Below are 13,901 nucleotides of genomic sequence, written 5' to 3'. Positions count from 1 at the left end.
AGGGAGAAGACTGCTAAACTACATGTTATTCATGATATCTAGCTACCTAGAATTTGTATAAATGATCATCAAATTAATCCGATTCTAAATTTTGGTATGAATATAGTTAAGCTGGAACTAATTAATAAATCAATGTGGTAGTTAAACAATAAGCTAATTGACGAAGACCAAAATTAAGCAACTTATTCATTTAATTAACATCTGCCAGCTGCTTTGTTGATCTAGAAGAAACTACCGTTACTGATATTGACTGTTTCGACTGATGAATTGATAGTTATTGCATACCATATATCATTGGAGCTTGTTAGGTAACAATCGATATCGACAGCTTACTGATACATGGCATTTCAAAATTTAAAGTACTCAAAAAAGACCAATGTCATATATGAGCCTTTGTTATTTCATCCTCTTTTATATGTAACTCATATATAAATATGCACATATATCAGATTATGTGGAATTTAAAGCTCACTCAGAAGTTTCCTTTGTTTTCTGCAATTTCCGTGGAAGTTTTTGTTTACACAAAGGGTTTCGAACCCTGTATCTCTAGTCTACTCGTAGTCTCCTACTCAATACCCTACCCACTCTCATCACCGGACGAATCCCAGTATAGTCACAGTAAAAAGATTATTAAAAAAACCAACGGCATTGCTTTGCCTAGCTAGCAGCATAACAAAAACTTTGCCCAAGCTATCTATGGATGTATATATTCATATGTAAGCAGCAGATGAATTGTTTTTCTGTACCTTTCGGAAGAAGATAATGAATTGTTCTCTAGATCTCAGTCAACATTGTTGGCTATATTTATATACATTTTCATTTTGTGTATCTAGTTATGGCTGAGTATTGCATGCACTTATATATTGGGGGAATCATGCATATCTCTGTATATATTTTTCCCACAGACTAGCTAATAAATACTAAATAGAAACTCAAACCAGAATATGCAATTTATATATATATATATATATATATATATATATATATATATATATATATATATATATACAGATATATGTTCACACATCTATATTCTGTGAATCATCATCTAGATCAACATTTAAACCAAATGTTTTATGCGTTCAGAGAGGGAGAGAGAGAGGATTCATACATGCATGATAATCTTACAAAAAGCACCATACCTTTTTAGTGTTATTCATCAAACTTTTTTTATCAGATCTAATACTTGAAAATTAGAACTTGTTATATAAAATATAAGAATAAGGCTGACAGTTTAAAAGTTTTTTAATACATATGACATTATCTACACCATAAGAGTAAGAAAATGACAAAGCCTCACAAAAAGCTAGCATAAAAATTTGGTTTGAATGCGCATTCTAATTTGTAATACTAAGTCGGCACAGTTTAAAAGTTTAAATCAAACAAAAAGTTATGAATTAAAGGTATGAAAGTCTGTCGAAAAAAAAAAGGTATGAAAGTCTGAAAGACACATATTGCAAAGCATGTGTGTCATTCAGAACTGGTTAATTTTCACAATTTTAAGTTTCATCTCTCTCTCTCTCTCTCTTCCTGAACTGAAGACATTAAATTTCGAGCCTTACTATCTTGATTACTTAATCCTGGAAAGCTAACTCATGAAACTTGTTCCAAGAAACTGTTTTTATCTTGGTTTCCAGTGAACATGCATTTTCACCCACATACAAATATGAAATATTAATGGCCACGCTGCGAAAATAATACATACCCATTTTCCCAATTCGTAAATTTCTTGAAGAAATGCTAATCTCCACCATCTAAAATCAACAGGAACAACACACTGAAACATGCATGTTCTTTCAGTCGGAGAAAAAAAAAAGCTTCACAGTAACGAATCAAATTTGAACAAGTAGCTAGTATTGCTATATATAGGGCTTCAGACTCTGCTAATTCCACCTTAATGACGAAATTCAGTCCAAAAATTAACAGGAAAATCATAGAAGAAAAAAAAACATATCATTTAATGAGTTTATTATTAGGGTTTCCCTCTTTGGCGCAAAGCAATACCACCTCCCCCTATTGCTACCAAATTTTAACATTACATTAATTGAATGTACACAATGATCATCACATTATAATGCCTCCCCAGGGTAACCACTCATCAACTGGTCGTTGGCGAAACCACATTCTTGGCTGGGTGTGGCCGGCATCAGTCGGTCCATGCTGTCATGATAGTCGTCTGAGGAGGAGGCCACAGGAGGACATCCCAGTATCTCACCCCACCCAATACTTTCTCCATAACTACTAGTAATGCTATTATTCATAACCATCATATCTTCGCCGCAGAAGAACTCCAACCCATCAAATCTCTGTTGGTTGTCATTGTTGTTATACACCGCCATCTCCTTCAGCTGATCGGTCTCATAATCACCACCTTGCCCTTGAAACATGTTGTTCATTATACCATTACCAGGTCCATCAATGTTATCTGTATTCACTATGTAATGTGTTTGTGCAAATTGATGAGGGCTGATAACATCACTGTTGCTTAAGGAAGGAGAAGAATTGTTGAGAGCATGAATCCCACATCGAGGAATTAAGAGACTTTGCATGTTCTTACCAGAATAGTGCTCATCCATTTGCTGAGTAGTAGCAGCAGCAGCGGCGTATGAACTGTTATTATCATCATCAAGAACTTGATAGGTTGGTTGAATATTGGTGGGCCTACCTTGGATAACTTGATTAGTCTCATGATTATGATTAATATCTGAACTAAACCTCCCTCCAAGCTTGATGAGCAACTTTCTGAGAGAAGCATGGTCATTAAAAGAAGGCTGCTGCTGTTGTTGTGGTAGTACTGTGGGTGCTGCAAGCACTGGAAGCTCCGGCCAGTAAGGGTTTTGATCGTCTGTGGCAGGAACGGCAGAATGGGAGTTAGTACTGTTTCCACCAACGTCGCCTGATCTTTTGATGATGTCTTGTTTAACTAGGCCTGATTTACGAGCCAGCTGATGTTCTTTGCGCTGCCTACCAAGAAGCTTTTTCTTAAGCCTTGTGTTCCAGTAGTTCTTTATATCATTGTCAGTTCTTCCTGGCAGTTGTGCTGCAATTATAGACCACCTACATATACACATACATACATCATCCATAGTTGTGAAATTAATCACAAAATTGATTACCCTAGCTAGGAAATAAATTACTCTAATTTACATGTCGATATGTAATTGATATTGTGATATTTATATAGATGTGTATTTTTTTATGAAAAGGTGAGATTCAATACTAAATTCATATATGTGCCTACCTGCTTCCAATACTTATGTAGAGGCTGCAAATTATGTTGTCTTCTTCTTCAGAAAACCCTCCATGCCTGATGTTTGGGCGGAGATAATTTAACCATCTAAGCCGGCAGCTCTTCCCACACCTCTTAAGCCCTAATTATCCATCAGAGAATTTAATTAGTAAAAACCTAATTTCATCTAATTAATACAGCCGGTAACTTCTAATTAATTAATTTGATATATAGTAACCAGGACACTAACTAATTTGAGGAAGAGGAAGAAGAAGGTAGAGATGCTTACCGATCTTTTGGGGCAAAGCGATCCAGTTACCGCCGGTGCCATGTTGCTCGATGTAAGACTTGAGCTTGGCATCTTCTTCAGGTGACCATGGACCTCTCTTCACGTTGGCTTTGTCACAGCAAGGAGCTCTCCCCATCTTTACTTTCTTCTTGGAACCTAATTAATTGAGCTAAGATAGCTACCTTGATATACTATATATATATATATCATAAACAATTATTCCCTCATTAATATTATACTTATATAGTAATAGTAACAACTTTTTAGGGGCATAAGTTTTTGAGAAATTTCTAGTGTGTCTGAAACACCGTTATATATTGTTATCATTCTATCCAAATTATAACACGTATATTTTTTTAGTAATGAATACTAGAAAAAGAAAAGAAAAAAAACATATCAATCGTCTTCTAGCCATATAATAATATGTAGAATTGTACTTTCACAGATTAAGTGTTCCCGATACACAAAATTTTCTGAACAAGAGGGTAAATGAGAGTAAATTAATTGTAAAGTGTGATGAAAAGGGGAGAAGCATGGTTCCCGGAAGGGGGCAATTGGAATTTAAAAGGGAAATTTTGAAATATGTCTAATTTTTTGTGATTTTTGACTTTTAAAATATGTTTAATTTTTAGTTACTTTGATCTCATATCAAAAACCCAATTTAAAAAGGGTCTGGAAAAAGAAGTGTGCTTGAATAGAAAATTTGAGGAAAATGAGTGTGCCAGAACGGAAGCAAGGATTTTCTGCTTGTCTTTCTTAGTCTAGAATCAACTTTATTTGTATGATTGCTGCTTTTTCTTGGAACTACAATTCTAATAAGATCCTCACCGTCTAGTACGGGCATACAAAATGCACACGTATATATTAACATATTTCTAATTGACCTCCCCGCCTACATTTTTTGTTTATTTCGCTGCCAATTGAATTGTTAGCTTTTTTTCTCCCTCTTTCGTTTATATTTTACGAAATTTTAACGAAAAACTCCTAGTACCATTCATTTTAACAAAAAATCATATTTTTACACTAAAAGGTCAATCTTGGTATTATTCACTTTACCCTTTTATTTGTCATTTTCGTTAAAACTCAAAGTTTTCAAGCCATTTTCATTAGTTTTCCTTATATTTTATGGATATATTTGACATTTTATGCTATGATATAACATTGTGTGAAAAAAAAACTTACACATATATTAATACGAAATGTCAAAATAATTATATACTCTTGCCATAAAAGTCATTCTTCTTATTTTGGCATATTGTAACTTAACTTCCAGTTCCATCAATAAAAGTCACCCTTAAGGTTTTACCCGAGACACGGAAAAAAACTACATTTGTATCACCTAGCTTAGCTAGCAATGTTCTGTAAGGAAAATGACAAACCGTTAGTAAAAATTTGAAACCAGGTGGACATGATCGTTTGGTAGGTGACCAAATGACCAACAACAGGAGAAGAGTGCAAGACAAAGAGAAAACCAATTTGATGACAGTGATTCAGACCAAAAAAAAAAAATTGATGACATTGATGACTTTTGTTGATGCATAAAATCAGTGGGGACTTTGGTAAAATCAGTGAGGACTTTGGTACAATAGAAAATGTTAAGTTTGTGACCTTCGCTAGATTGCTCCGGTCACTAGTGTGGATAAGTAAGTAAATGGATAGGGACAGGGAAGCAAACACAAGATGTACGTGGTTCACCCAGATTGGCTACGTCCACGGAGTAGAAGAGTTCTCATTAATTGTGAAGGGTTTATACAAGTACATAGGTTCAAACTCTCCTTTAGTGAGTAATAGCGAATGATTTAGTACAAATCACATTAGAAAATATTGTGAGAGAATGATCTCTATTTATAGAAGAGAGTTTCTAGTTTCATTCTGACATTGATACGTGTCGTGTTGTGATTGGTTTATGATGTTGACACGTGTCGCGCTATGATTGGCTTCTGATATCGACACGTGTCGCACTGTGATTGGCCTCCTGGTTGGAGGGAAACTCTTCTGGGTCCTTGATGGTATAACGTTGACCGGCACTCAGTAGTTTCGGGATTGGTCAAGTATGGTACAAACAGTGCTCCCCTAAGTTCCCGAGTGAGAGAAGCTCCTCGGTTGGGGACTTGCAAGATCCAAGCCATTGAGTAATCACGAAACTTCTAAGTACCGAAGTGTGGTATCATTTTCACTTGCCTTATCTGTCTCATACGTAGATGTGACATCTTCTCTGGAAGTACTTTTCCTCCATCTAGGGGTGGTATCTTTAACCGATGAAGATGCACAAAGTAATGTATCAATTTTACTTGAAGCTTACTTGTAGTTTCGGGCTTGGTCAAGTGCAATACAAAACCCTATAGTAGGAGTCCCCCAAGTCGCCGAGCTAGAAGATTTGCCGAAAGAGGTAACAGACAAGGTAAGCAATCAGACTTCCAAGCAAGCAACCTGGATCGGAGGTTCGACTTCGGCTTCCGGTTGATTGTTCTCCTTCTCCTTGTGTTGTAAACAGCAACAAGGATAAGGAGAAGCAAATGGAGAAAAGATGATATGAGATACTTTTTCTTTTGAAGAAGTAACTTTCCACAGGCTTATTCTTGAACTGGGCTGGATGGTTTTCTGGTTTCCTCCAGAGTATAAGGCTGACTCAAGAATTTGAGGGTCAAAACAAGTTCATCAAATCAAGAGTGCGTTCGACCTTGATGATATGGGATACTTTTTCTGTTAACGAAGTAGTGGATTAATCGACACGTGTTCTGTTGCGCTTGTCTCCACATGCTTCCTTGTATCCTTCTCACTTGCACTATCTATTCCTCAGGCAAATGTGGTATCTTTTCTGGAAGCATAAGATGTTGAAGATGAGTACTCGAGAGCAATGCCCAGTAAGTAGTCAGGCAAGGGTTTCCAGGCAATTAGTTCCTGACTGGAAGTTTGATTCCAAGTGCTGACTGATTGTTCTCTTTCTCCTTGTCTTGCAGGTAAGAACAAGGGCAAAGGAAAAGATAGGGAAAAAGCATGATATGAGATACTCTTGCTTTGACCCTGATGATATGAGATACTCTTGCTCTAGTATGGCTAGTTTGCATAGGTATTATTAGGGGGAAGAAAGCTAAGTATTTCGAGAGCCTTCGTTGGGAGTGCCCTCTCATATATGAGGAAGGGTTGAGCATTTTTGCAGGTCTGCCTGTCCGTGGAGGATAGAGGTCGACATATATAAAAGTCTCCTTAACAACAAGTAGTAATGCTATTCCTTTACCCTTCTTGGTCGTAGCAATGTAGTGGGAGCTGCAAGCTTCACGTGTTTTATCTTTGTCAGAACACTTTGAAAAAGTGGTATGCGGTATCTGGAAAGCTGATGTTGCGTGTGAAGATTGCAGATAAGCTTTATCCAAGGAAATCTGATTCTCGAAGTTCGGAGAGCGATGCCTCTTCGGTTTTTGAACAAGCAATCATGTCGGGGATCTGGCTCTCGAGATTCGGAGAATGGTGCCTCTTCGATTTTTGAGAAAGCAATCATGTTGGGAGTCTGGCTTTTGAGATTTGAAGACCGGTGCCTCTTCGATTTTTGAGAAAGTAATCCTGTTAGGAGTCTGGCTTTCTAAATTCGGAGGGCGGTGCCTCTTCGATTTTTAAGCAAGTAATAATGCTATTCTTTTACCATTCTTGGTCATAGCAATGTAGTGGAAGCTACAAGCTTCGCATGTTTTAACTTTGTCAAAGCGTTTTGAAAAAGTGGTCTGTGGTATCTGGAAAGCTGATGTTGCGTGTGAAGATTGTAGTCAAGCTTTATCAAAGGAAATCTGGCTCTCGAAGTTCGAAGAGTGGTGCCTCTTCGGTTTTCGAACAAGCAATCCTATCGGGGATCTGACTCTCGAGATTCAAATAACGGTGCCTCTTCAATTTTTGAGAAAGAAATCATGTTGGGAGTCTAACTCTTGAGATTCGGAGAGTAGTGTCTCTTCGATTTTTGAGAAAGTAATCCTGTTGGGAGTCTGGCTCTCGAGATTCGGAGAGTGGGGCCTCTTCGATTTTTGAGCAAGCAATCTTGTTGGGAGTGTTTTCTCGAATGTGAGTAAAGGTTGGGCATTTTTGCCAGTCTGCCTTGCCACGGAGCACGGAGGTTGACATACATTGGGACTTTCTAGTTATCAAGCAGTGGTGATGTTCCTTTACCCTTGTGGGTAATAGTAGGGTAGCTGGACCTTCAAAATTTATGTGTCTAAACTTTGTCAGAGATCTTTGGCAAAGTTATATGTGGTACCTGATGAGTTGATGTTGCGTGTGAAAAGTGGTGCCTCTTCGGAATCCAGAGAGTGGTGCCTCTTTGATTCTTGAACCAACGACCCTGTTGCCCTTTCTTTTATAAGGGCACCAATTGTGTGCAAGAAGTACATTCAGAAAGTTATTGCTTGTATGAATTTTCCCCTTACTTTTGAGATTTATTGCACCTCATTTCTCCTTCATCATTTCTGAGAATGTCTGGCCCATCCGACCGTCGTTTTGACTTGAACTTTGGTGAATAGGCAGTTATGCCTTTTCAAGACAACATATGGCGCCCATCTTTCTTATCCCCTACTGGTCATCTTACCGTTAGGAACTCTATGATGAAAAATGATATGACAGCTGCGGTGGTGGCTAGGAACCTTCTCACTCCCAAAGATAATAGACTACTTTCCAAACGGTCTGATGAGTTGGTTGTTAAGGATTCTCTGGCTCTCAGTGTTCAGTGTGCAGGTTATGTGTCTAATATGGCCCAACGCCTATTTGCTCGAACTCGCCAAGTTGAATCATTGGCTGCTGAAGTGATAAGTCTCAAACAGGAGATCAGAGGGCTCAAGCATGAGAATAAACAGTTGCACAGGCTCGCACATGACTATGCTACAAACATGAAGAGGAAGCTTGACCAATTGCAAGAATCTGATGGTCAGATTTTGCTTGATCATCAGAAGTTTGTGGGTTTGTTCCAAAAACATTTATTGCCTTCGTCTTCTAGGGTTGTACCGCGTAATGAAGCTCCAAATGATCAACCTTCGGTGCCTCCTCCTTTTGGGGTTCTGCCCAGTACTGAGACTCCGAATGATCACCCTTCAGTGCCTAGTCTTTCTGGGGCTCTGCCGATTGCTGAGAATTCTCATGAGCAACCTTTGTGAAGGTTCCCTCTTGTTTGTTTATTTTGATTCATGTATATGTACATATTTGTAACTTATAGGAGATATTAATAAACAAGCTTTGCTTCATTTCAACGTATTGTGTTAAATACACCAAGGCCTTCTTCACTAAGTTCTTTGAATTTTTTTTTTTTGTTGAAGCTTGTATGTTGAATCTTTGAGAGTGAAGCATGTATGTTGAGGTAGTGCTCCCTTAATATTTATGTTGAGAATGAATTTCATATTGATAGAATGAGAGGTGTTGCATGGACTTATAAATAAGTTGAGCTACTTCTCATTTTTCAATTGGCCGGTTTTATGGTAGAATCTCAATTTTCTTCATGATACTAGAGCAAATTGTCCCATGTGTGAAATCCAATGTCCACACGAGCTCTACATCACTCTATTTGTGTTGTTCACATGTTAGATTTAAAAATTTGTCTACATAAGAGACCTTTTTTAGAATAAATCTTATCCCAGGAATATGCATTGCATAGGGCGGCCTAATTTAGGGCTGCCTTACATCCTAGAGGATATTACAAAGTTTTTACTACCAGTTCCCGCAACCATGCAGCAACTATATATACGTGATTGCTTGATTATCCTTTCTTTAATGAGAAATTAGGTTCACGTCCTTCTTTTTGCTACTTCATTGATTAAAATGTTATTCATTTTCAATTTTTGATATATGTCCTTGGATATTAATAACATCATTAATTATTTGAATAATAAAATATTTTTATTTTTAAATATATTCCTTTAGTGTTAAAAATGTTACAATTAGTATATTTATATTTATGGCTAAATTTTTTTTCATTTATTTTTATTTTTAGTTTGTGCCTATTTTTAATTTGTACCAATTTTTTTTTTCATTTTTAATTTGTACCCATATATTAATTTCTTTTTGTGCCCATATTTTTTAAAGTTTTATTTGTGTTTGTACCCATGTGTATACCATCACGTAACATTGTATATTTAATTAATGATAGAAAAATTACATATGGTATATTTATGTTTTATGCCTAAACTTTGTATCATATATTTATATTTTTAGTTTGTACCCACTTTTAATTTGCAAATTTTTTTTAAATTTGTAATCTTTTATTTTTAGTTTTATTTCGTACCCATATATTAATTTCTTTTAGCGCCTATATTTTTAAAAAATTCATTTGTACTCATAATTTTTTAATCTTTTATTTGTACCCTAATTTATTTATAATGTACCCATTCTTCTTTATTAATGTACCACTTTGTTATATGTGAAATGTACCATTTTTTTAACACTATGGATACATTCTTTTGCCATTTATTATTTCTTATTTTTACATGGTTTTTATCCATTTATTCAATCAAAATGTTTTAATTTTTTTTATTGTAACCGTTTCTGATAGTATTATAATGAGGGATTTTAAATTTATAGGATTATAAATCTCATAAAATATCAAACAATTAATAGGATTATAAATCTCATAAAATATCAAACAATTAATGTCAAAACTATAAAAATATAAATATTAATTGTAATATAATGAGGTGTACAAAGTCAAGGGACTTTGATCAAACTTTGAATATCATTAAGGTTTTAGTCAAAGAATATTAAAGATTATGGACCGCATCCAAAATATCCCTTTATTTAATATGCTCTTGTAAGTTGTAGTCTCCCTCGGCCGTGGTGGAATAAAAAAAGCGAAGCATGAACATGATAATTCATGTGATTGCTTGATAGCAAATCAAACTGGTAATACGATAATATTACATTTCTAATTTTCTATGATGCGCATGAAGCATGATTATCCTTTCTTTAATATGCTTTTGTGAGTTGTAGTCTCCCTCCTTAGAAAGGGATTTGTTACCAACTTACCCTTCTCAAACAGTCACTAATTAATGTTATTAGGGTTTAGACTATTAAACAAGTTTGGTGAAATTATGTATTATTTGACTGCAAAATGTATGCTAATGATTTTCCATTTGTTGTTATTTTGACAATAACACTTTTTAAGCCAGTCAAATTAAATGGGGATAAACTTTCCAGACTGTAATTTTAATGACATACTCTCCAACAAAAATAAAAGTATAATTAGACATACAAATTCCAAGTCAACTGATAATATATGGCAAAATCACCTGAGAAATGCTATTCATACTTTCTCAAAAGTGAATTCAAATGTAAAATAAATTTCACGGCAAAAATTGTTAAAAATGAAATTTAGGGCAAATTTCAAAATGCTCTATTCTTCTCCATAAGAGAACAATTATAAGAAATTAAACAAGATACACTATTAACTAAAAACTAGAAATAAGACTATATATACAAGTGATATTTCACCTTAAATTAATTTAAATTGCAAGGATAGGAATTCAAAATTATACAAGTAAACACTTCGACTCTAACTGACATGACATGCAAAAATAAAACAATATTAACTAAAAAAATTACAAATTTACCTAGATCCACAAGAATAAAAATACAAAAAAAAATAAAAAAATCCTTAGATCTTGGATATTATATCCTCATAAAAACTACAAAAGATATAAATTAACAAAAAAACATAATCCCCTAATTATGTTAGAAAGGAGAAGAACTGCAATGGTGGTTAATTGCCAGTGTAATTGGAGGCCAAAGCAAACATCAAATTCAATGTATAATGAGAGTTGGTAGCTAGTGTCAAATCTCTGGCGTCATTTTCTTGACCTTTCTTCTTTGGCTTAGTAGTCAGCTCTCTCTTTTTCCTTCTCTCTCTCTCTCTCTCTCTCTCTCTCTCTCTCTCTTCTCTGCCGGTTTTGTTATGTAATGTTATGTTAGTGCGTGACAGACCCGCAGCCATGCAACATGGCAACGAAGCGGTATCTCTCATCATCGGATTCTACACATCAAGTCTATATATTAATTTCCTCCAACTATTTACTTATTAGGGAAATATTTTCGCCATTTTTCTCTTCATGCATTCATTTTTCTTTTTCCGGTCTTAGAACTGAATAAATAAATAAAATTTAAAACAAAGAAATAAATGTAGAATGTGAAAAAATCACTATCTTCCGCATATTTTCAATCTTGAACGGACCTACATGTTTTTTAAGTCGATCAATATATTAAAATCTTATTGTACGCTCTTCACAAGTTTAGTTTTCTTTTTTAATGTAGAAAATTAGAAATGCACAAAAGAAATTTTTTAATACCAATAACAATTCTCTATATTAAGATGGTATTATTTTCTTGACAATCTTGTGGTTCTCATTTAAATTATATTCTTTAAAGCTCAAGGCTTTATCATCTTTTCTCTGTTTTTGACAAGAACATAAAAGTATGTATATTTTAATTTGATGCAAAGTTTCACTTTTTTTTTTCAGAGACAAAGCAAAAGACCCAAAAATTGTTTTGATTTTCAAATAAAAACCCCACAAATAAGAATCAACGAAGAAAGAAACCCACAAATTATTTCGAGTTTCATTGACGCTGGTAAGGAAAAGATTGGAACTTTTTCACTAATTATTTGAAAAACACAGCAAACATCTAAATACATGTATGAGCTCCATGACAAATGGATGTCTTTCTGGTAAAGATCGAAACTGACCGAAGCTGTACCGAAATTGAGCCGAAAAAAATATCGAACCCAGAACACTGAAAAATTTGTACCCGAAACCAAATTGATACCGAAAATTTAGGTACGGAATCAGCATGCAATATTGTTTTTGGGAACTCACACGAGAACTTCCCAATGCGTCACACATCCTGAGATTGTTCTCGCGCAAACTCGCTTAACCTCAGAGTTCCAATGGAACCCGAAACCAATGAGCTCCCAAAAGGTCTCGTGCTAGGTAGAGATGTGAATATACATATAAGGCTTACATGATCCACTCCCCTGGACGATGTAGGATGTTACAGGTTTGTTTGGTAAGACCGAACCTAACCGAAATATATATAATTTTTTATTTTAAATATAAAATTATATGCATCCTATTAATATTGGCCGCAGCTTACGTCATTGGAACGAGTTTTTTGTTAAAGTGGCTTATCAAAATAGATTTGACTATCTATTTGTTCGTATCATGTAAGTTGTTATCTGATTAAAATTAGGAGGAAATCTACTTTGGTCTGTTAAAATTTAAAGATCGTTAAAAATAAACCCAACATCTAAATTTATAATTTTGCATTTTTATTTGTATATCTTATATGTTATATATTTTAATTGGGATAAGATCAAGGAAAAAATATTTTTACATTTGTTTTTAGCCATTAGGTTTTATAATATCTTACGATCTTGATTAATAGTGATGTAGAGACTATTAAGACTTGTATGATGATGTGGATTATAACTAATAAAAAAACAATAATATTAATGAATAAGAAGCAACTAATACAATAAAACTGGAAGAAAAAAAAATATCAATTTGACATGAAACCAAGCGAGGAACTGTGCAAGAACGCGAGAAGGAGGCGGAGAGAAAATTTCAACCAATTCCAGTACATGCTTCTTTGTTTCGATTAATACAAAATTCCATAACCATATTATTTATTAAGCTACCATTTGATTTGGTAAAAAAAATCAGACCTTAAACCCTAATCAACCACATTAGAATTGATTAAAGAACCCAAAACATAAGAAAAGGGACTAGAAATGGTTAGCACTAGCATAGGAAAGCATTTGACAGCATCATTGGTTTCAGCCCACATGATTTATCTTTGATCGAATTTTCATCCGAAACTAGGGTTATAGTTTGATGCAAACACAGCATGCCATTTTCCCCTTATTTGCAATCTCAAAACATTCTTCTTGAACCTGAAATTGCTAGGCTGCTTTAACAGCGCTGAGTTTGACAGCGTGAGTGATAAAAAAATCGAGGTGTTGCGGTTGGATGAAGCAATTAAGATGGTCATGCTTCCTCAGGGTTTTTTCTTTTATATTTTTTTTAATTCCTCTCAGTTTTTATTCTTTTCTTAGTTTTAATTTTTATTTATTGTTAGTTATAATCCACATTCTTATCCTAGTCATTTATGTTTAGAGTTTCCACATCTCTCTTAATCAAGACCGTTAAATGTTATAAAATCTAAAGGTTACAAAGAAGTGTAAAAATGTTTCTCCTTTGATCTTATCCCATTTTAATTAGGGGCGGGCACTTTAATGGGTTTACTAACCAACCCGACAGTCGTAACTGAAATTCGTTGGGTTGTAATCTTTAAAATTTTATTTTCGGGTACCTCAATAGGCGGGTTGGGTTGAAGTATTATTAACCCGATTGAAACCGACCCACCCAA

The 13,901-nt window shown here is 34.8% G+C and overlaps 1 protein-coding gene across 1 annotated transcript; it reads right to left on the bottom strand.

Annotated features, from left to right (window-relative positions):
* Positions 1-1,934: 1,934 nt before the first annotated feature.
* LOC126631292 (transcription factor MYB87-like) lies at positions 1,935-3,686 on the bottom strand. The gene is made up of 3 exons (XM_050301469.1): positions 3,519-3,686; positions 3,242-3,371; positions 1,935-3,057 (listed from the first exon to the last, which is right to left on the bottom strand). Exons 1-3 carry the CDS (start codon positions 3,652-3,654, stop codon positions 2,070-2,072), a joined length of 1,254 nt encoding a protein of 417 aa, XP_050157426.1. The 5' UTR covers positions 3,655-3,686; the 3' UTR covers positions 1,935-2,069.
* Positions 3,687-13,901: the final 10,215 nt, after the last annotated feature.

The sequence above is a fragment of the Malus sylvestris genome, chromosome 8 (assembly GCF_916048215.2).
Source record: "Malus sylvestris chromosome 8, drMalSylv7.2, whole genome shotgun sequence".
NCBI lineage: Eukaryota > Viridiplantae > Streptophyta > Magnoliopsida > Rosales > Rosaceae > Malus > Malus sylvestris.
The sequence above is the reverse complement of the archived record's forward strand: the minus strand, read 5'-3'. Positions and strand labels throughout refer to the sequence as shown.